The sequence below is a fragment of the Netta rufina genome (assembly GCF_964035555.1).
Source record: "Netta rufina genome assembly, chromosome: 22".
Lineage (NCBI taxonomy): Eukaryota > Metazoa > Chordata > Aves > Anseriformes > Anatidae > Netta > Netta rufina.
Window position 1 is genome coordinate 4854637 of NC_140146.1, and position 23699 is coordinate 4878335.

The following is a 23699-nucleotide window of genomic DNA, read 5'->3' on the forward strand; positions in this document are numbered from 1 at the left end:
AGCTGGCCAGGAGTAGCCAAATGTTCTCGGAGCAGTGGCAATAGGGCTTTGCCCAGCACTTCCACCCTCAGAGAGATGCCCCACCTCAGACTACGAGCAGAACCCAAACTTGAATCCTCCATTTAAAATCAGCCCCGGTTTTTTGTTTTGTTTTTTTTTTTAAACTCTCTAACAAGAAGGAACAGGCTGAGGTGGGCTAGGAGCGTACCTCCCTTGGACGATACCCCAGCACTTCATTTTGCAATAGCAATTGCAAAAGATCATAATATAAATCATGGCAATAAACAGTTGCAAAGCATTCAAACCTGCAAACTGAACTGGAGGAAAATCTATGACCACGATGAATTCTGTCGTAAGGCAGAATACAGTTTTTATATTTGTATAAAAACACCCAGTTTTTATAACTAGGGTCATATTCTGTTCTCGTGTATACAGACTTTGTACTTATGTAACTCCACTCTTCTGTGATGGAGTGGCTGTAGATTTTCACTGCGAGTTAACTGACTTCCAGAACGAACCTGCAGAATTTTGGCAAATTAAAACAACACTTCTTGGGGCAGATTAGAAAGTAAAACACCCAAAAAACGACCATAAAGCACTTAATATTAAGCTTACAGTTTACAAACTGTTGTGCAAGCAGTGATAAATCACTAGAAAGTAAAATGTGTACATATTTTCACATTTTCCATACTGCTAACAGATTTTATTGATAGGGAATTCTGCCACTAAAATACTACACTTGCTGGTTTCCTATAAAAGAAAGGAGATGGCCGAAAATTTTGTTAGAAATTGAAATGATAAAGCAGGAATGGCATCTATTCTTTAAAACTCCACAAATGAAAAACATCTGTCTGCTTTCCTTTTGAGGAACCTGTCCCTTTGGGTATATATTAAAAAACAAAAACATAAACCAGGGGCCGACAATCCCACCAGATGTTTGGCACCTGGAGCTTTTTCAAATAATTGATCAAGAAAATGAATATTTTTTTCAGGTAAAAGAAAAAAAAAAAGCTCTAAAATCTTTCACGCTGTCAATGCTCTAATTCATTTTATCTCAGACTTTAAGGGAAGACTGCAGCTACAAACACATTCCAGTTTATAGCCTCCCAAATTAAAAATAAATACACACCACCCCTACTCCAGAAGTCAGGGTTTGAAGCTTTGACCATATTTTGCAAAATGACAGTTATTAAAAACAACAAACATGCATCGCAGTGAGTCATCTGGTTTCCAACTTCTGAGTCAAAAGGGGCTGATTCCACACAAACTGAAACCTGGCTCTCCGACTACTTGCATGTTTAACGATTTGTATCTCTGCACCACAGCTTCAGAACAGGATGTGGAAGAAAAGAATGAAAAGGAGATGGGAGAAAGGGGAGGGGAGGGGAAGAGAAGAAACACTTCTTTACTGGTCCCAGTGTCATTGCAAATAAAGACCACGTCAAGATTTAAACCATAATAATGGAAAGGCTATAAAGGTCCCTGCTATAATGTTTCCTCTGATATTCCCTTTCATAAATGCTCTCTTTATGTTGCATGCTTTGCAATAATACATGTAATGTTTGTGAACTAGCCCCGCTGGGGAAGCTGTATCATATGAAGCTTCACAGAACACAACATTAGAAGGCAGACAATTCATTTCCCAGTCCCCCAGCCTTTGTCAGCTCCACCTATCTTCTTGAAACGAATGCAGCCAACGTGAGGAGACAAGTCATCTAAAGCAACCTCCAGATCTGTTTCGCTGGAAACGGATCTGTATGTTCTCACTCCTGGACACGCAGTACGGAGCTACCTCTGCTCCCAACGCAACACCTCCCTGGGCTGGGCTAAAAGCCTCTTCCCAGGCCCGACATGTAGGAGCAGGAACCCTGAACTCGTTCACAGCTATGCCAATCGGATCGATAGCATCCTGAGCTTCCTCTTGGCAGAGACCGCGAGGAACATCAGTGCCAAGAGTATCTGAGGCACAGATCCCTGCCAGCACCAGTGCTGTGAGCCTCCCGACGGCACTGCTTAAACACATGCACCAGGGCAGTGGCTGCAACACCTCTTTCAGTGTGTGTGTGTGCATAGCAAGAAGGGCCAGCAGCAGGCTGAGACCTCTACAGGCCCGGCAGAAGCACAGGGAAGACCTCTGTAAGAATTTCGGGTCAGAACAGAATCCCATGTGGCTTTAACAGCGAATTCCCAAGTGACCTGAAACAACCACTCTGAAACACACCGGTGCCTAGGGCACTGACCACTGGAGCGAGACCCAAATTCATCTTTCTGAGCCCGTGGCAACCTGATGTTGAGAAAGGGATTGTCAAAAATACAGCGTCAAGGGGGAGGGGGGGGACTCATCTCAGTCTTGACTGTAATTCTCAATCACCGCACAGAAAGTATTTATATCCTGTTGGCAGCGTGTGTAACCAATGCGACTCTTCGTGTCAGAGCTGTCAATTACAGCCCTGACTTATGAGGAAAGATTAAATGAGCTAAATATGTAGAGCTTGGCTAAGAGACCGGGATGGGGGTGGGGAGAGGAGAAATGATGTGATAACTGTCTGCAAACATCTGAAGGGTGCAGATGCTTAAGGAGGAAAGGAATCACTTGGGGTGGCACACAAACAGGAGAAGCAAGCTGGAGGGGAGACACAGGAAACTCTCGCTGCATGGCAGGGATGCTCCATCCCAGGAAGGCGTGCTGAGCTGCAGAACTGCATCCCAAGGAACAGCTGACAGCAGAGGACAATCCTGCTCTGACCAAGAGATAGAACACAGTGTAAAAAAGCAGGGCACACTGTGAGCGTGGCTGGTGATACGAAGTTATCCCTCGTGCTTCTTTCCAGCTGTAAAATCCCCTTACTAAAGAGCTATGCATACTGTCATTGCTACTTTTCCAGAAATGCATTTGTCAAATACATTGTCAAAAGCCATGGTGTGTTACGGGATCACAACTGGGCAGAAGACACGGTCTGTACAATCACGACAGGGCAAAGAGCTATGTACACACACTCACAAAACAAACAAAACCCCAAATGATTAAGACGTTTGGAAGGATTTGCAATTGAAGTGACCTCCAGAGAAACACAAGAAAATTGAGCAACAGGGAAAGTCTTCTCCAACGAGCTGCTTAGGAACTCCCAATCTATGAACTACACTGACTCTCAACTTTCTAGTTTTACAAACCTCACTTCTGAAGGTGTTGGCATCAGAAGTATCTGAAGGATGTATTCCTGCTCATCAAAGCTAGGGAAAGTTCTTTCAAGTTCCTGAATAATTCATTCTGCCTTTTGTGCCTCAGCTTCCATACTTTAACATGATGAAGATGCAATGTATCCTGTGCTCTGAGGCACTACAAAGACGCTGTAGCTATTGCAAATTTTTCTTACAGCGTGTTCTCCCAGGTAAAAGTAAGAGAATGCCAAGAAATTAAGAAAGTTATTACATGTAAGCAGTTATAATCTCATGAAAGTCGCTAGCAGTGACAAGACTAACTCTTTGATTGCAGTAACAACAACCCAGACAGCAGCTGGATAAGGGCAAGAGGAGTCCAACTGCTCAGTGGTATTAGAGGAGAGGAATTAAGAATCTCTGGCAACACTCTCCAGGTTAGGAATTTAATAACATGGAGTCAAGAGGCACTCTAAAGAACGAGTCTCCTACATAAAGTTATTTCAAGAAGCTAAAAAGGCAGACACTCCTGTGAAGTTCTTAAGCTGGTCCCTCCTCTCCCTAAGCGGAGAGAACTGTGGGTAATTGCTGCCCTCTACAAGTTGTTTTGCACATAGCATATTTTCCACGCACACGGAGCTGAAGTGATACTATTATCTCACCTTGATCCCGTAACCCATCATTACCAAAGCACACACACTGCAGGCGCCTCCTTGCTGTGTGCCGCCACCTGTTTGAAATTAAAAGGCACCCTTCCCAACAGCTGGGGTGCACACAACAAAGTGCTCCCAATCCTTCTGAGCAGGCAAAGAGCTGGGCTGCCAACGAACACAGAGCAACCAGCTGGCAGCAAAGCAGACCCTGATCTATAAAAAGTTCCTTGTAGGTGTAGCGTGTTTATGCCTCCAAAACATCCTGTGAGCATAAACAGAGAAATGAAATTCATTTTTCTCAAAGGTAAATAGCAAGCAATGTTAAATATTTTCTAAGTGGGTGCCAACATTTTTTTTTCCAACGTCACAAATCACCAGAGCTCCCGTTCTGCCTTCAGTGAGAGCTGGGATCTCCGGAAGCCAAACCATACCTAACGTTAAAGGGATTGCAACTGAACTCCCAGTACATTAATTTCCTTGCATGTTTTGTAATGAGCAACTTTGCCTGTAAGGAACAGCTTTGCCAGAGTATCATGACTATTTCAAAAACATCTTAAAAGTCTTCTGAGCAGTAATAGTGGTTTATCTGAAAAGTGAGAATTGCTTTCAGAAATTTTTTCTGCATGAGTACATAGAACAACGCTGTTGGTAACCAAAAATGAGTGTACCTACCTAGATGTTATGATACTTTCACCCACTGGCTCTAAGTTGTTTAACCTGTAAGCTCTCAGGGACATCCAAAGCCATTATTACATTTTGTACAGGCTGATAGGGCCTTAACCTGCTTTGGCCTGTAACTACTGCAAGTTTCTAGCTTTCATTCATTAGCATATAATGCTACAGCAGCAATTATATCCCAAACGATTATATTCCAACCTCTTTTAAAATTGGGATTTAAAGGAATTCCAAGGAAACTTTCCCACTGACGTCAGACTGGCAATTTAACTCAATGTGGCAGTGCTCCTTTAACTATGCACTGTAGGTAAATTTACATCCGCGTGTTTTGCACATATAATGTATTTCTCTAAATCAACAGAGCAAAAGAGAAGTACATTTTGCATGAACAACAAAAGAAGTCAGTGAATACTCGGTAGTGAGACCAAAAAAAGGGGAAAGAAGGGAAGAAAACAAAAACTTCCAAGCTATGAAAACGTCACATACACCAGAGGTGTGCTTCATCAGTATCAGAATTCGCTTTGCAGCAAACCAAGGCATATTGTGTAGGGCAGTCACACACCTCTGGCTCCCTGCTCCTGGCTCTGTAAAACTGAAATCCCCACAGCAATTGCCTTCCACAGCCTGATGGAATTATTGTCCAGCACTGGAAATCCACAGCAACACGTTCAGGAACTCCCAAACAAACGGAAGCATTATCACACCATTAGGGTTACTGCCTGCACAGGAGGTCACAGAACTGATAGTCTCTCTCCCTCTCCTGCTGACAGTGGTAAATTATCCTGACTAATGTTTCGCTGGGGGCTATAAGTTAGTTGCCTACTGACTCTGGCTGTCTGGAAATCCCCTCTGGATAGATTTACTTTTAGAGAATTATTCAGTGTAGGCCACCACTCTGAACAAACCCATCGTGGCAGAGAGAAAATTTGTACAGTAAACAGGTATAAATCTTGTGTTAAACAATAAAGGGTGGGAAAATGGAAAGCAGAAGTGTGATAAGGATTGTCCCTCCAGAACACTCCTGTCCCTCAGATCATCTCTGAAAACAAAAATCCTTCTGAAAAAATAATACTTTTTCTACAAACCTAGACCAAGATCTGTAAACTTCAAAATAAAGTATAAGGACTACATGGTATCCCTACTGGAGGAGTGTGTTTCAGAAATCCAGGTATAAGTTCTGCAGTGAAAATACTTCTAATTTCAACAAAGTTTGGACAGAAGAAAATCTTTTTTTTAAATAATTAATTCTTGACTTGTTTTCTGTGGGGTTTGATTGGCAGAAAGATAGTATCTATTGCTTTGTAAGAAGGAGAGCAATATGAATTTGCAATGTGCCCAATGATTTGTTCACCAGAAATGGATTCTGAATCCCCTTATTAGCCCCAATGAGCTCTCTCATACCTTATGGCACAATTCTGTAACCTTTCCTCATTCCCACTCATCATCTTGTAGTGTTAGGCTCCTGCAACTTCTGCTTACACCAGTCAGAGCTAAAAGTAGTCAGACTTAAAATCTCAATTGTAAAGCTCCTTCCTCAGAACTCAAAATGAAATTCTCTTTAACCACAGTCTACTGAAAAGGAAGCTTAGCAGAACAAATAAAGCTTAAAAGGAGGTGATGAAACAGAGGAACTGACCATTCTGCTGTCATGCACCAAATCCAGGCAGCTGGGAGAGGTAAGTACATGAGGAAAGTTCATCTCTGCCCAGTTTCAATGTCAAAAGTTTTCTCCACCACAAACACACATCATATTTTTTACTGGTTTACTTCCAAGGAAACAGAAACGGAACACAGAAACTGCAGAGGAACTAAATATGCCCGTAACCAAACCACAGCATCACAGCTTCAATTTGGGATCACAGCTGATGGGTCAGGAAACCAGATACAAATACCAAAAGTGTTCAGCATGGGCAAGAGACTACATTAACTATCATGAAGCTGTGCCTACATATAAGCTATGGCTATAGCAATATCAAGTCCCCTTTCTGCTCTTCATCTTTCCCCATTATTCCTTGACCACCAGAAAAGGAGTCAAAAAGAAAAAGGGTGAACTAGAGAAGCAGCTGAGTGAAGTATGCCGCAATCACTTAAAAAAAGCATACAGATGCAAGCCTAGAGTCTCTTCCAAAGACATGCAAGGGAAGAGAAAATAGCAATGACCTCACTTGCCAGGCCAAAAGCCCAGGTCTCTGGGCTCCACAGCTTTATTCACACTTACGCCACCAACTTGCCAAGTGAACCTGGCTGAACAGTTAACCAGAACATCTCAAACAGCTTTTCTAAAAATCTGAAACAACACAGATGCATTCCCTAAACATGATAACGAAGGGCTATAGTATATAGCCTGTGATGTCTGCACAAAAGAGGCCATTAAAAGTATTTTGGCCATTACCATGAGCCTTAAAAATTTGAAAATCTGCTTAACAAAGGGTTGGAAAGAGCCATGAGGGCTCCAGCACATACCAACAAATTCTACACTAATTGCTGTAGAGACAGCAGTAATTCTTGTTACCTTGTACCTTCTGCCTGCCTGTAAAAAAGGGAATAAAACGTCCACATTTCAGTGCTGACTGCTATCATCTGCAATAAGAAACAGAAAGAAACAGCACATGCTAAAAATAAAAGTTAAATAATTCTACGAAAGAGAATACCTCGCTCTTTACAACATGATCCAGGGATTTTGTGACTCAGTAAGAAAGCAACAGAGTGATTTACATTTGCAACCAGTATTTTTATATTTACTAGTACTTCTTCCAGCAGCAGCAGGGGAAGGAGTATGTTTTGTGGCAGAAAATAAAAAAAAAAATAGCAGCATGTGGGAAGACCTCACTTATGGGCTCCGTTCCCTTAGGTTTTTCTCACAGCCCAGGCTCGTGTTAGGGGCTTTCAGATGCACTGCCTTCCTAGCTGTAATTTAGGCTGCAGTAGATTGGGCAAAAACCAAAGGCCAACAGCAAACATATTCAGGCTATTGAAAGCACCTCAAAAGCAGCACAGTAGGTCTAACAAGCTACAAGACCTTGCTAGGGAGAGTCAAAACAAGCTAAAAAGAAGCAGAAAAGACTAAGTAATCACTCTAAAGAGAAGAGAGAGAAATGAGATGAAAGAAACAAAGATTGGAGAAGAAAAGGGGATTTCCTAATGTTTTAACCTCGCAGAAAGGGGCTTTGTCCCTTATCGTTACATCTTTTACACATCCCAGGACTTTGCTGTGAGTAGCAGCAAAAAGACAAACCTATTCCAACGCCACAAGTGCTCAGAGGATTATCGGAGGTGGCCGCACATACAAAAGCTGGGGAGAGCAGAAAGGGATGCGGCACCGCTCACTGATAAGCTGCACTCAAGGAGAAGCTGATCCTGCACTGACGATGACAAACGTGGCTGTAAACAGCAGCAGAGCGAGATGCTGACACTCTGCTAACACAAGGTTACACTTCCCACTACGGAGCTACACGGCAAATTTTAATGGGCCAAGACCGACAGCTAGGGAAATGAGTGTCCGCTCTCGGCTGCAAAAATTATAGCTGCTCCCATCCCCCTCCAACCCATTCTCCACTGTCAGTGCTGTAACACAATGACCTCTCATTAGGGAGTATTTTTCAGTTGGGACAGTTTATTGTAAGGACACCGGATAACTCAAGGGATTAATGGCATGGCTGCGGAGCCCCTTATCTCCATTCTGGTGGTTTGGAACAGCGCACACCACGAGGGAGCTGCGAGGAGAGCTGTTAGGAGTGTGACAGGAATCTGTAGGGCCCTATTCTGGAGGCCTCAGTAAGGCCAGAAACCGCAGCGAGGTACGGTCTGAGGACACAAAACGCAGGACACCGAGGACGTGTCAGATCGCACCTGGTTACGTGATCTTGGAGAACATCGAAGTCTTCCTGCAAACAGCCAGAAGTCATCGCTTCTCCTGGATTCCCCCTGCGAGCTGCATGCTTTGGGGGCACAGCACCCAGAAGAGTGTGACCAAGCACAGAGCAGAAGGGACTCAGCACCGTGCAGGATACAGTACCCATTACAATCACAGATGCGATACAAAATCAGCTCAACCCTATCATGACATGCGTTGACACAGCGTAAGATGCTTTAATTTCCTTGCTTTCTCACTCTTGGGTATAGCACCACCGATTTGTTCAACGCACATTCCAACCCTACAAAGCCCCAAGTACCATCAGCCACCAATTAAGTCAAAAAAGGCAAGAGGGTACAGATCTGAATGTGGTCCTGAGACACTTTTCCCCCTCCTCCAGACCCTGTAAGGCTCTGAAACCTTATATTCCTCCTCAGCTGCTTACCACCAGATCTGAAGTCAGCGACGACCTGCCTGAGCGCATGGCCCTTCCACATGGAGCCACTTGCTGGACTCGTGCCACAGTTTGTTCTGGCGTTTCCGTAAACATTTTTTATGACATGGCTCCATGTGCCTACAAGTCCCCTTCGTGGACCCAGATCTGCTGCCTGCGTTAGAAGGCGACGTGCATGATCCTGGCTACAGAGAAGCCACAGGAGCGTGGTGGGAGCTCGGTCATCTGGCTCGCAGAACCGAACGGCTCCTTTAATAAGGCTTCTCCAGATACTCAGCTGGAAACAATAATGGCTCCTAAGCAAACGTGACAGAGGCTGTGAGAGCTTAATATAAAAGACAAATAATGAAAAAATAAGGAGAAAGGCTCCACCTTTCAAAGGGCCCTAATTAGTTCACATGCAAGACTCACCATCGTGAGAGGAAAGTTTACTTTGGAGTTCTTTACATTTATAAATATTTGTACATGTCTACAAATATATATCTGCACAGAAAGATACACAGCTGCTATGTGCTTCCTCTGAGCAATTCTTCAGTTGCACATACAGTAAGAAATTAATTAAATCCAAGGTAATGCTGGAATCTGCCTTGAGAAGGAGAACGCACAGTTTACCAACACAGGCTGTGATGATCAGCTGCCAGCTACGAGCTTCCTAAGTGGGAGCACCAAAACCATCAAATCCATCACAAAGCTGGTGTGCTACCCTTGTCAGTAACAGCTTCAGGTAAATTCACACATAGACGTCTATGCAATTAAGAGATCACACGGTGTTACTAGGCTACTAGGATTTTCACTGCAGAGCTTAACAGAATTCATGAACAGCCCTCTCATTAAATGCTTTTTACTGACCCTTCCCAGTTCATAGTCTTTACTCACATCTCCCTCCCTTAAAAATCATCTCCTGGGTTATCCAGATAAGAGTTACAAGGTAAAAATATGTTGATGTAACTGGTGCCATGCCATTATGGAAAACACTTGAGTCTTCTCACTGCAAACAGCTTGTATTCACCATCGCCACACACTGAAATCCAGAGAACGAGGGGACGATATGTTTAGCACAATAAGAAGGGCTAACATTTTTGGCAACGTTTTGACTGAGTTATAGAGAGCTGAAGAAGAAGGAAAAAAAGAAAAAAGAAGGTTGTAAAATAAATTAATGCAGCTCAGGAGACTGGTGGCTTGCTTCCCAGGCTGCGTCACCATAAAAAAAAAAAAAAGTTCTCTTAGTTATCCTCATATAAAAAAAATCCCAGAGCCCTTTCCAGAACAGTTCTAGAGTCAAAACATTGGATCACATGCACTGCCAGCTGCAAGACACTTCTAAGCTAACTCTGAGTGCGTCTGAAAATAAAGACAACTTGAGTGAGGTCTCTGAGCAGCAGAAGTTATTTTATTAGACAACAGCCCTAGGAATCTCTGTTCAAATTATGCTGCGCTGGTCCTTCTTCAGATTCTTTAACAAATAAGCGCTAATCGAGAGCATGCACTGCGCACATTTAGGACAGATGGTCCCTGCTCAAGGACAACTCAGAGCCTGGGTGCCCCATGTGTGACCCACTGGAAAGGCAGGAGCTACAGGTCAGAGGCCAGCAGCACGGCGACATCAGGCAGCTTACACCTCGTTCACAAAACCAACTCCTCAGAAACGTAAGGCAATGCATGCAAAATGATGCAGCAAGTACAACAAGCCATGTATATTATATTATTAGCAAGAAATTATTTACTGCTTCTAGAAGAACTCACCAGTGGCTCCCGAGATGCTGCAGTTTCAGTCGCAGGGCAGGAGCCAGTCTGTAAAACAAAAAGAAGAGTGAGGTTACATTGCCACCTGATGGACACGAGTAGAAATGCTCGTCTGTAAAGGCTACACATTTGGGTAGACACTTGTTTCCACTATCAGCAGCAGTTTTGTGATGCACTGAAGACAAAAACCCCTGGATCACAGAGATAACTAGTCCCAGCAGTCCCCATTTACACCAACAGAACTCAGAGAATGGGCAGGACTTGCTCTAGGGAGCCAGCAGCTAAGAGCCAGACGCCACTGACAGATGTCACGACAGAAACGTTCACCTTAACTCAACCTCTGTAGTGGTGCAGTGAATGAGCACGGCATTAAACTTGGTCTCCCTCTGCTAAACCCTTGGTTGCAACACTTGTCACACTGCAGGGCACAGACAGGATGGTTTCATCACACATGAAATGAGGATAATAACTTCTTTGTCTCTAGGAAACCTGATGAGCACCTGGTGGCAGCAAAGAACTTTGAGATACTAAAAGGAATATACTAAAAAAGCAGCAGCCCGAAGTATTGCTGTTAGAGTGGATGCAAAGGCACCTTGCTCTAATTCCAGGGTTCTTTTTCTCCTCTGCAGAGGGACTAAACCTAATCTGACGCTGAGCATCTCCCATTTCCATGATCCAGTAATGCACCCTTCGTTTTCTGCACTATTCCAGATTTCAAAGCAATCACGATTTAACTACAGCCCCCTGCACCTCAGCAACACCAGCACCATCCTTGTTCCCCACACAGAGGTAAAAGACGTAGCTTTAGGACAAATGCTGAACACTTCCCCTTGCCCACTAGGAAGGAGTGAGACACAGTAGGAAAGTGAAACAAGCTGATTTAGGCAGGACAGCAAGTCAAAGGTGGGCCTAGACTTAAAATTCAGGAGCTTCCACTCCTGCTGTAATTTTTTAGCCGAGTCCCACGTTTTGTGAAATTTTTCCCTGGGCTTGTCTGTAGTGCTGAAAAAAAGCAAAGTTTGATTCCTGTATACCTGAAATACATCGGTTCTCCCAAGGTTTTATCATAAACTAAACTTAACCTTGGTCAACCACCTACTTTCCAATGGGATTCACATGATGTTAAGATGGTCTAACCCTATATTGCCTTCACTGTGTTTTTATCTTAGTAGAGCTGACACATACAGGTTACCTCAATGGTAAAAAAAATGCAATTTTACTGGTAAAGAAATATGTTTTAGGCTCACTTACAGAAAAGAGATCCTATTCATGGAGTACAGTGAAAGCTAAAACTTTTGAGCAATACCATAAAAGTCCTTAAATGACTTTTTGTCTTCCAATTGCATTCATCACTTTTATGCAATACACCACACCTCCAAAGGAGCTCAAGATTTTTTCCCCACCTACAAAATACTCAAAAAATACAGATAGAAGTACGCATTGCCACAAGAGGGTGCCAGTAACCCAAACATACTGCAGCTCAGCTGCTTCCAGATACATATGCATCATTCCCAGGGCCCAGCTAGATGTCACAGCCAGGCAGTGATTTTCTCAAGAGGCCCTTATCCTCTTTTTTGTGAGACAACTGAATATCTCCTAAAATTTCAGTCACTATCAATTCATTTAATATAACCACTGCAAATACCAGCTTATCAGCTTCAACGCCATGCTGGAAGTCCCACTGCCTGCTGTAGGGGAGGCAACACTGTGTGATAGCAAGAAAAGGGCACCTCTCTCTTCAGGCTTTTCACTGGCTTCCTATTTTTATATGCACAGTGCATCTGCTTTCAAATCTTTTTTTTTTTTTTTTTTCATCCAGCTATAAAAGAATAGTCTCAAGCTTGCTCCACTGCTCCAAAAATGTGGAAAACATATGAGAATCAAAACAAGAATATGGCTTGCAGGGTTTATTAGTAAGTTAGTTGAGCCTCTCTAGGTTGTGGATAAACTTCTTTGGTACACATGCCCTACTTTGTTTCTTTAGTCATGTCCCACGACTAACACAGGTATCTTCCTATGGTGAATACTCCTGATTAATAGGACACTGAAGTTAAGGAAAAGATTCTCATCAAATTCAGTTAGTACAGGGTCAGAGCTGCTGAGACAAGGCAGCCAAAGCGTAGCACAGATAAAATTCCTGTTAAATACTTCAAAAAAGTACCAAGAGCTGATAACTACTATTTCCATGGAACTACTCCATCAAGATACTCGTGTTAAGTGTTGAGCTTTCTATGAATGTGCATATTTTGCTATCTGCAGCATGTTTCAAGGAAAATTTGAAGCATTTTAACTATTTAAGCTGGCTTTGCAAAGAATTGTGAGGAGCAAACAGCGAGGTCGCAAAGCCACAAAGAAAGAAACCATCTCCCTGCACTGCCCACCACAGAATTCACATCCTCAGAAAGTTCCCAGAGCCTCCAATGCTTGTATGCTCTGCCCTAAGGAGCTGCTGTAGTGTTTATGGACTGTCGGACACAATATGTAGCCAACCTGGGACACTGCCCAAAGAAAAGCATCTGGCACGAAGGCAGGTTACTGTGAGAAAATGTGTATTAAGTGGATGGGTAAGAGGCTTGATGCTGAATACGCATACTCAGAAATTCTGATGCGTGTGTGAGCAGCCCGTTGACATATTTGATTAGTCGGGTAACTTATGGTCCAACACTTTAAATGGGATCTGCATTTTCCTTCCAGCAAGACTTCCAAGCACAGCACATACTGTAACAGCGAAGGAAGCTTCGTGTAAGGCAGGAGTCAGCAGCCCTCTGGAACATGGTGGCTCTGACACAAGTCAGGGAAGAATCCATCCATTCCACGTACAAGCTGGTCATTAGCCTGTATTTAATGAAACAATGGATATCCAGTCCAGAGACCTAATATCCTATATCATAAACCATCCTTTAAGATGAACACAGCAGAGAATCCTGAGGCTAAACACTTGAGCAAGAGGGAAGGAAAAAAATCCCTATATATTGGCTAACAGTGCAACCAGAGAAGTCTCTGGAGCAAGAAATCAGGCATCTTTCAACACCTTTGTTTATAATCTTTAATTATCTCTTTACATGAAGGCAAAATGCAGCTAGATGGCAGACTCAGCCCAAGGCTGCCATAATGAAGCTTTGGAAAGAAAACAATTAATATTTGGGCCTTTGTATTCCTCTTGCTTCCCCACTAACTGACAAGTCAGAGCATCACCAAGCATAGAAGGTGTTTGAGCACCAACGCATTCTGTTCACGTTGTCACCTCTCCATTCTCAGTCTCTCACATGACATTTACACGCAGCTTGGCTACAGCAAAGAGAGCCTTGCAGTGTTATGAAATAAACAGAACAATTCCACGCACAGAATCCACTCTTTCCTGCCTCAACGGCTGCACAACCGTTTTGGTACCAAGTCCAGCTCAGCCACTGACTGTACCAACTTCAGGCCTTTTATGACTCACAGCAACTCGCCACACACCGACTTCCAGGCTACAGGATTCCTCCTTCTGCGCGTAATTACACGGACAATTAAGTATCATTTTGTGTCCCAAACTAAACAGCTTTGAAAATTTAGACATGGTTATCTAAACCAAGCGCTAAATAACGTTAAAAAAAATAATAATAACTTTCTCTAACACTGGGATTCAAAGTTACATGCAACACTGAGGAACTGGGTTGCCGGCTGGCTGGGCCAACGAAACTCTCCAAATATCCAATCAAGGTACTCAGCACCAAAGAAATACTGATAGCCAAGAAAAATCAGTAACTAGTTACTCTGTTCACAGGCCATACTCTCCTCTTGCTCTTCCCTCACTTTTATTATTAGGAAGAGTCAAAGGGAGATGGGCTCTTTTTTCTTCTGTTTTTGTGTTTGTTTTTTAGCAAAGACATTGTTAAAAGACCTAAGGAATGAGAATTTTAACCAATTAATGAATCTTTACATCTCTGGTAGAAATGTTTATTGCCTTTAGAATACAGAACCACAGAATCATAGAATATCCTGAGTTGGAAGGGACCCACAAGGATCATTGATTCCAACTCCTGGCACCACACAGGTCTACCCAAAATCTGACTAAGTGCACAGTCCAAACACTTCTTAAACTCCAACAGGCTTGGTGCAGTGACTGCTTCCCTGGGTGCGACAACCCTCTCAGTGAAGAATCTCTTCCTGATGTCTAGCCTAAACCTTCAATTTCATTTAGCTCCAACACCACCCCCCACAATGCTTGAGGCAATATATTAATTCATGAGAATGAGAAAATGAAACTAAGTAAAACAGACAGCAAGCCAAAAGATATCTGACACTCCCTTTGCAGCACCTAAACTAGCTAGATTTGTAACAGAAAATGACAGGAGCCAAACATAAACACGTTGAGCAAATCACTGCTACTACTCATAGCCTTATGTTGAACGCTTGATAATAAATAAACAAGTATCTTCAGTGGTGGAAAGTAAATATTTCCTTTAAGTTCTTCAAACATCTAGCGTGCAATAAGGACAACTTTTTGCATACCAGTGTCAAGACTGCAGTGGCTGCTCAACAGTAGCGGCATTTACATTCTGGTAGGCTAATAAAAGACACTGTCATTATTCTGTTTTATTCTAAAATTGTGCCCTTAGGAATTCATCTCCTGGGCAATATACCCTTTAATCATAGATTACACCCCTTTTTTTTCCAGCCAAACTTGGAAGATTCTTTCAAATTCTACCCAGATCGACAGAACTTGAGAGTACTGAACAGTTCTCACCACAGATCTGGAGCAGCCTTGGTGAGCCGTGTCGCACACGAGCACACACCGTGGGGAAGGAGGAAATCAATAGAGAATCAGGGCTGCTCCTGGCGTGTGGGAAGGGGCACCCAGAGGCATGGCCACCCTTTAGCCAAACCTGGCTGTTTCCTCCCACACCTGAAGCAAGGCAAATCGCCAGAGGTGCCCTTTAATCCAGCTCTGCAGCTAACAAGGTCCTGACAGGCCAGGAGCCAAACAGGGCACAAATAATTGGCTCTTGCCTGAGAATCCTGTGGTTTTGCATACAATGTGGCACATTCCAGCAAGGATGCGGTTAATTGACCATTTCCTCCTAGGGTGGCTTCAGATTGTCTCCCTCCTCAGCGCTGCCAGACACTAAAGTCTCTGTGGTGAGAAGTTCCTTTCCAGCAGCCTGTATCCAAAATGCAAACAAGCCCTGAGGTAAAGCAACACTAAAGAACTATAAAACAAAAATGTGAAGGGTGCAATGGGAGGATACTGTACCCAAACTCATGAGAACCCAAAAGTTTCTCGGGCACTCACATTTGCCCATTAACCAGCTTTCTTTATCTAAACCTGCAGTCAGCTGCCTTGTGGACTGCCCAGTAGCTCACAGATCTGTCTTGGGTTGTTTCAGGTTTCCTCCTGCTGAAGGCATTCGCTCTGAGTACGAGGAATGGATTGCAGTGCCTGCACCTCAAGCTGCTGTTGATGAAAGCACACAGCCATAGCAAAACTGCCCAGCAAGCCTACCGCCAGTTTGGCAAGAGGGCCTTTCACAACCTGGCAGATTTGTACTGATTAGTCAGGGCACATGCTTTATGTAATGTATTGCTATCGCAGTTCACTTCAGCGTTGGGCCCTACAAACTCAACCAGTCCCAAATAAAAGTACCAGCGGAGAGGTGCGCGGCCATTGAGTCAAATCAGGAGAGATTTGAGCGATTGCACAAGAAAGCGTGGCAGACTTCGCTCTGTTTTCCTCCCTCCTGCTGAACCGCCAGCCCTTTCATCTCCCGGCTGCTGCAGAGCAAGGCCCTGCTGCAGCCACCTCGGGGGTGGTTTTACAGATTTCCACGGCTGCCACATGTTCAGGTGTATGTGGGGGATACTGGTGGGAGGGGGAAGGTGCCGGGTCACTGAACTGGGGTCAGCTGAGTTTGCAGCGGGCCTGAAGTTACACTGGGCCACCGGTGAGCCAGCACAGCTGGCTGAAACCCAAGCTGCAATGATTCCCTTTTCATTTCAGGTCCTGATTTATAAAACCATGGCATTTTCAGTGCATTCCTTGAGCACGCACCCAAGCCAGCGAACCCACGGACCCTTCACCCTCCACACTCGGTTGCTGACAAGGTTTGGGTTGCATCTGTCACGGCGCTGCCCTTTCTGCAGAGATCTCGGGGACTCGAAGCCCTGCTAAACCTGGAGGTGCCATCCGGCCTTTTTAGTAATAAGCAATAAACCGGCCTTTCTCATGACTGTGGCCCTAAGACTTTCTCACTGTTTCCAGCCAGAACCACAACCACAACCATTTCCCCCAACCAACGCTGCCCACCTCCAACCCCGCTGCCCCCCGAGCTGCCTGCTCTCCCTTTCCGTGTTTTGGGGGGGGGGATTTTGGTGGTTTTGGATTTTTTCCCCCTCCTTTTCCCCACACAGCCCGGGGGGGGTCGGCGCCTCCTCAGCAAGCAGCGACCGTTGGGGAGGGTGAAGGAGAAGGGGGGGGGGGGGGAGGGCGCCGGGGTCGCGTGAGGCGGGATGGGGGGGGGGGGGGGGGCGCTGAGTCCCGGGGCCCTGCCCACGATCGTTCCCCGGCGGCAGCGCCCGGGCCCCGGCCCCGGCCCCGGCCCGCCCCCGGGGGGGTGGCGGAGCGCAGCGGGCAGCGAGCGCCGGCCCCGCGTACCTGGCTGGGCTGCTCCGCTTGCTCCGAGGAGGCCATCTTGGCAGGCCCGGTTAATCCATCCCCGCCCAGCCGGCGGCACAGCCCGCCCCGCCGCCCGGCGGAACTACACGTCCCGGCGTGCCCGGGGAGGGAGCCCGGCCATGGCGGCGAGGCCCAAACGCTGCCTGGTGAGGCGGGGAGGGGGGAGAAAACAGCACGGCCTGGCCGCCTCCTGCCTGAGGGAGCTGCGACAGAAAGGTGAGGGGACAACGCCGGGGCCGCTCCTCAGGCGGCTTCGACCGCCTCAGGGCGCTGCCCGGCCCCGCGGTGGGGTGACAGAGCTGCGCGTCCCCCGTGCTTGTCACGCAAAATGTTGTGTTTTTTTGGTGTTTTCTTTTTTTTGCCTCAGCCAGCGGTGTTCTGGCCATCGATAAAGCCTTGGAGCCCATCACCATCGTGCTGGCGGAGGACGGCACCATCGTGGACGATGAGGATTACTTCAGGTGCCTGCCGCCCAACACCAAGTTCGTGGCGCTGGCGAAGGACGAGAAGTGGGGCGGGAGGAGCCCAGGTACGGGCTGGGGGTGCCGGGTGGGCTCCCTGAGCCAAGAATACTCCTGATATTAACTCAGGAACAGCCTGTGCTGCCTGGCTGCTTGCTCCTCTTCCTGCAAACCCAGCGAACAAAACAGTGAGCGACAGAGAGAGCAGAGCCACAAGGATGATTGAGGGAGCGGAGCATCCTCCTAGGGAGGAGAGGCTGAGGGAGCTGGGCCTCTTCCATAATAAGGGATGACCTTATTAATGTTTGTAAATATGTGAAGGGTGAGTGTCAGGAGGCTGGAGCCAGGCTCTTCTTCGGAACACCCAATGATAGGACAAGGGGCAGTGGGTGGAAACTGGAACATAGGAGGTTCCACACAGAGGTTCCGCATAAATATGAGACAAAACTTTTTTACGGTGAGGGTGACAGAACACTGAACAGGCTGCCCGGGGAGGGTGTGGAGTCTCCTTCTCTATAGACATTCAAAACCTGCCTGGATATGTTCCTGTCTGACATGATCTAGGTGTTCCTGCTCTGGCAGGGGGATTGGACTAGATGATCTTTCAAGGTCCCTTCCCATCCCTAACATTCTGCGATTCTGAGAAGTGGGAGTAACAGACCTCACTGCTGCTTTGATGCTGATCAAACAACCCTAAACAGCGTCACACAGCTTCCAGCACAAAGTCAGGGCTCTTGTTCCTGTATTGCTTACTTGTGTTTCCATCTTTTCGCGGGTGACTCGTATCAGGCAGCGGAACAACCTGGCTCTCAGATGTGGATGAAGTGGACGGTGCTGCAGAGAAGTGGAAGCAGCTGGCCAGGCAGCTGAAGGATGACCTGTCTAATATCATCCTGATGTCCGAAGAAGACCTACAGGTACAGAGGGAAAAACTATTCTTAGCTTTGCCCCTCATCCATTTAGTGCAGTAGATGGCACAGAACAGAATAAGCACACGAGATCTCAAAGTTTAATTCAGCTGTTGTATTTTGGCTGTGATGCTAGACTGAAATTTCTCCTTGACTTGTTTCACCGTCAGGGCATGTGTTTGAGGAGGATGCTCTTCATCACTGATTGGCCTTCAAAGCATGTCTAATTCTGGCTGTAGGAGAGTGAAAAAGGAAGTGTGGGCCAAATGACAGCAGAGGTGGGCTCTTTTCATAGAAAATAGACACCTGTGTAAAGCCTCAGAAGGGAGGGTAGAGCAGCATGCCAAATTTGTCTGCTCCAAGGGAGGGTGAAGAGCTGCTGACAGCTTCCAGAGCTCGTTGTTTCAAGTATGGGAGTGCCTAACACCCTGTGTGTGGTGAGGCATGGTGATAACAGCCTCCTGGTGCCTTCCTGCACTGTGCAGCTTCCCAAGTGCCAGCCTGTTGTATTTCTTTTATGTGTTCCCATGCACACGTAAGAATTGGTGCTTTGATTGCCAGAAATTGACAGGATGTTTGTTAAAAACATACAGTTCTACACCCCCCTGAAGACCTTTTGGCTGCTGGTAAAGAATGTGGGCTGGTGGAGTACCACTACAGCCTCTCAGAACCAGGCTGACTTGCTGTGACATGAAAACCTTGTGAAACGTGTTAGCTTTCATGAAGGTGGAGGCTCTGTCATTCAGGAGGCTTGCTGTTTGTACTGCAGTTGGTGTAATGGAATGAGTTAACAGGAGCACTCCTATTTTTTTCAAGGTGCTTATTGACGTCCCGCATTCAGACCTGGCAGAGGAACTTGCCCAAAGTCAAACCAAAATCCAGGCGTTGCAGAACACCCTGCAGCAGGTGCTGGACAGACGAGAAGAAGAACGCCAGTCAAAGCAGCTCCTGGAACTCTACCTAGAGGCCTTGAAAAACGAAGGCAGTATCTTAAGCAAAGTAGCAGGTAGGCTACATTAGGATACTAACGAATGAGATTTTCAGAAAAGCCTGAAATAGTTGAATAGAACAAATAAGGCGGAGGGAGAGTGGAGTGCGCCACTTGCTTAGCAGCTATTAATATGACTGATGTATTAAGTTGGTGTAGCATAAGAATTCTCTGAATGGGAGAGATCAGGAGTCCTTTTGCTGCTTTGTCACGATTCTCACAACACCTGAAAGTAGAATATTGGGGGGAAAAGCATAAATCATGTAATAAACCTTAGCATAATAGATTTCCTAAGTTAGAGGCTGCATCTAGATACAACGTATACCTTACTAATCTCAAAAACAACAATGCAGTCTGAGCTACTTTTCCTGTCCTGTGCCTGTCACAAGCTGTAATGATTTTGCTGCCACTTTTCAGAATCTGAGACTGTACCAGGAAAGGAGATGGATGTGGTTGACACAGGTACCAGCAGCACTGGCACTTCAGCCAAAACAGCACTCAGTGACCACCTCCTTGCTGTTCTGAAAGGGAAACCTGTCCCAGAGCTCTGCTTGGACAGTCAGGATCTAGAGGTGGGTGAGGATCACATAACCATACTCTGGCAAATCTCTCTGGTGAAAGGGGTGATGGGGGAAGCTGTCCCTGCCTCTGGAGGCTCTACTGTCAATATACCTCAGTCTTAAAGTGCTGAGGTTTAGCCCGTTTTTCTTCTTCAGTAACACTACCTCCTGCTTCGCTGTTAAATGCAGCTGATAATCCTCCAAGTACTCTAGGACATACTTGGAAAAGCCACAGGAAAAAATTGTGGTTTTGATCTCTGCCAAATCTTGATAGCACAGACAGCCAGTGCTTCAGCTGTATTACCAGCAAGTCTTTTGGATGCAGATACATTTAGCTGTATTTGTGTGCATCCCAAGGCAAAATAAAAACCTCCTTATTTTGGAAAATAGTGTAAATAAACCCATAGCTTTGAAAGGAAAGTCTAGGTAAACTAACCATTAGGATGTGTTCTGATACTATGAGTCTTAGTTTCTACAGAAGAGAAAAACAACTGCTTTCTGTTTGCTTGAACATTGGAACATAGCTTCAAATTCTAAGTACCAGTAGAAAGAAAAATACAGTAACCTCAAAGATGAAATATGTAAGCTAGAAACATCACCAAATTGGCATTGTTAAATAGGTGTCTAATTGCTCCTGTTCTTAGTGCAGGCAGAGGAGGTTGTGGTGTTAAAGCATCAGTGGAGAAGACTGTTACAAATCTGTCTCATTACAGCTGGTCGTGAAAGAAGACACACAGGCCCTGGCTGCAGCTCTCAACTGGGACAAGCAGAAAGCTGAAGCTCTGCAGCAAGCCTGCGATCAGGAGCTCTCCAAGCGCCTACAGCAAGTGCAGACCTTGCATTCCCTGAGGAGCACATCAAAGGGCAAGAAAACGCTACCTTGGGGAGACTGGCTTAGTTCAAAACGTAAAAAATAAGACTCTTGTTCTGCCTCAAGTGCCAAGGGAATGCAAGTGGGGTGTGCTGTTCTTTTTTTTTTTTATTGTTTGTTTTTTTAAATTGCAATCAACGTAAACATGATACGTCCTGGCAGCCATAGTTTGCTGGTCATACCATGGTCTGGCTGTAGACAACTAAAATCTGGACATTGTCCTGAGGCTTAAACTCCTGTGATGACTCAAATCATGTGTAACCAAAGGGATTTAGACTTTTTGCAGAATACTAGAACAATGGAATTACTGAACACAGCATGTAAGAGTTCAGCTTTGAATAGCTGCTTGGGAGCCAGAAAATTCCATCTGATAATGCTGGATTTAGCTTCTGGAGCCTCCGGCAGTTTGGTTACTTTATCTTCCCACCATTTGCAGTGTAAAGGATGAAATTCATCTACCTCGTGGACATTAACAAATAGGAAGAAGGCATTCTGAGGATTGCTCATTGAACACAGCGTGCTTTTTCTTTGGAGGGGTTTGTTGTGATTTGGCCTATTAAAGTTGTCATGTGGTTTTTCCAGCTGCTGTCTGGCCTTAAGCTCTAGCCTGGCATCTAGGAACTTGAACTTCTCTCTAATTTCACCAGTTAAAAGTAAAATCAAAACCTCTTAATTTCTGTGGCTTTTTTTTCTCTGTAAGGAACTCCTGCCTCGAGTGCAGTGTAAGCACTAATTTGTAAAATAGCAAAAGTGGAAATGCTTGTTTTGAAAGGCTGTGGGACGGAAGACTGTCATGGTTCCGCTCGAGTGGGCAACTGAGCTCCACCACAGCTGCTCTCTCACTCCCCCTCCTCAAAGAGGAACGGGGAGAAAATACGATGAAAAGGGCTCAGAGGTTGAGATAAGGATGAGGAGATCACACAGTAATTATTGTAACGGGCAAAACAGACTCTGCATAGGGAGATAGTAAGATTTATTGCTTATTACTAACAAGCTAGAGAAGCAAGAAACAAAGGAAAGAAACCAAAAGCACCTTCCCCCCCATCCGCCCTCTTCTACCTCCTCCCCCCGAGCAGCGCAGGGGAACAGGGGAATGGGGGTTATGGTCAGTCTACAGCGCTTCTCTGCCGCTCCTTCTCGGTCACTCTCGTCCAAACGAGACGAGACAAACCCGCCAAGGTAAACGTTACATACTCACCATGGTAGAAGCAACTACTGGGTGGCTGGAAACATATCCAGTAAACCATGCCACGGCCCAAAACACTACCTTGGGCCTGGAAAGACAAGTGCTGTGGTGACATGGTACACCAGAGAGAATTGAGTCTGACAATGGGAGTCACTTCCGAAACAATTTGGTCACTTCCTGGGCCAAGAGACGTGGCATTGAGTGGGTGTATCACATCCCTTATCACCCACGTGCCTCTGGGAAGGTTGAGAGGTACAATGGACTGTTAAAAACTATGCTGCGAGCATTGGGTGCTGGGACGTGGAAACATTGGGATATAAATCTACCAGAGGCCGCTTGGCTAGTTAACAACAGGGGGTCCGACAGCCGTCCTGGTCCTGCTGAAACAAAACCCCTACACACTGTGGGAGAAGCTAAAGTCCCTGTAGCGCATGTGGGGAAGCAGATGGGGAAGGTGGTGTGGGTTGCCCCTGCCATGGGAAAAGGCAAACCCACTTGTGGGATTGCCTTTGCCCAAGGACCAGGGTATACCTGGTGGGTAATGCAGAAAGATGGGGATAGCAAGTGTGTGCCTCAAGGACATCTCAAACCTCGAGTTCTCTGTGTTGTATTTTCTCCCCCTTCCTCTTTGAGGAGAGGGGGAGTGAGAGAGTGGTTGTGGTGGAGCTCGGCTGCCCACCTGAGTAAAACCCACAAAGACTTCTATTTGGCCTGTCTGTATTCCTATCCTAATCACTGGTATAGTATCATAACACCTCTGTATTAACCTGCTTATTTTTAAATTGGTTGAAGTCTTTTTCTAATGTCATTAAAACCTTTTTACTATACTGTTGGACCAGTTTTGATATTCCTGCTGGTGGCTATGGTTGAAGAATGTGCCAATATGTACACTATTACTTTACGGATAGAGGAAGAACTTAAAATACAAAAGTATTCCATATTTAACCTGTCTGAAGATGATATTTGGGTATAGGTGTGAACATGGTGAGAGTTTTGGTGTAATCTTTTCTTCTCCTGTGAGAATGTAAAATGTATACAAAAGCAGCTGAAAGGTGAGCTGAAACTTCCGGGAAAGTTTTTGTAGGTATAAATCCTTCCTAGTATCATGCAAAATCCACCAATTTAACATAACCTTAAACCTTTAACATAACCTTAAATGGTACTGGATGCTGTCTGCTGAGTATTGCTACAACAGGTACTGTATATAGATACACTGGAAGTCTAACTTTGCATGTGGTTAATTCAGTAACTAAAATATTCTTATCAGTTTAGTACATCTGTGCAGGTAAGCAAAAAATACTTCAAGGAACTTCTGAAGATGCTACTCCCTGAGATCTGGCTGGAATTTGGGGGTAAGCCTTCAGTCAACTTTTTGGACAATCTGTTTCGCTTGGGCAAGTGATTGCTTCTTACAGTGTATGCTTCTGGCTTGTAACATCATAGGCCACGGCAGGTAAGAGGGGTTCCTGCTGCTTTAAATAGCTACTTATTGCACGCTTTTTATATTCGAGGCTTTCTGAAAGAACACATATGGCT

At 45.2% G+C, this 23699-nt stretch overlaps 2 protein-coding genes across 2 annotated transcripts in view; one reads left to right on the forward strand and one right to left on the reverse strand.

Annotated features, from left to right (window-relative positions):
• The window catches only part of PEX14 (peroxisomal biogenesis factor 14), a 77833-nt gene extending 60515 nt beyond the window's left edge, over positions 1-17318 (reverse strand). The window contains exons 1-2 of the mRNA XM_084300361.1: positions 17169-17318; positions 10535-10582 (exon numbers count right to left, since the gene is read on the reverse strand). Coding sequence (XP_084156487.1) covers positions 10535-10582; positions 17169-17204 — 84 coding nt within the window. The 5' untranslated portion in view covers positions 17205-17318. The remainder of the gene's footprint in view (positions 1-10534; positions 10583-17168) is intronic.
• On the forward strand, positions 17186-23007 carry DFFA (DNA fragmentation factor subunit alpha). Its single transcript, XM_084300362.1, has 6 exons — positions 17186-17405; positions 17557-17718; positions 18440-18567; positions 19375-19564; positions 19964-20118; positions 20820-23007. The coding sequence occupies exons 1-6, from the start codon at positions 17309-17311 to the stop codon at positions 21021-21023; spliced, it is 936 nt and encodes a 311-aa protein (XP_084156488.1). The 5' UTR covers positions 17186-17308; the 3' UTR covers positions 21024-23007.
• Positions 23008-23699: the final 692 nt, after the last annotated feature.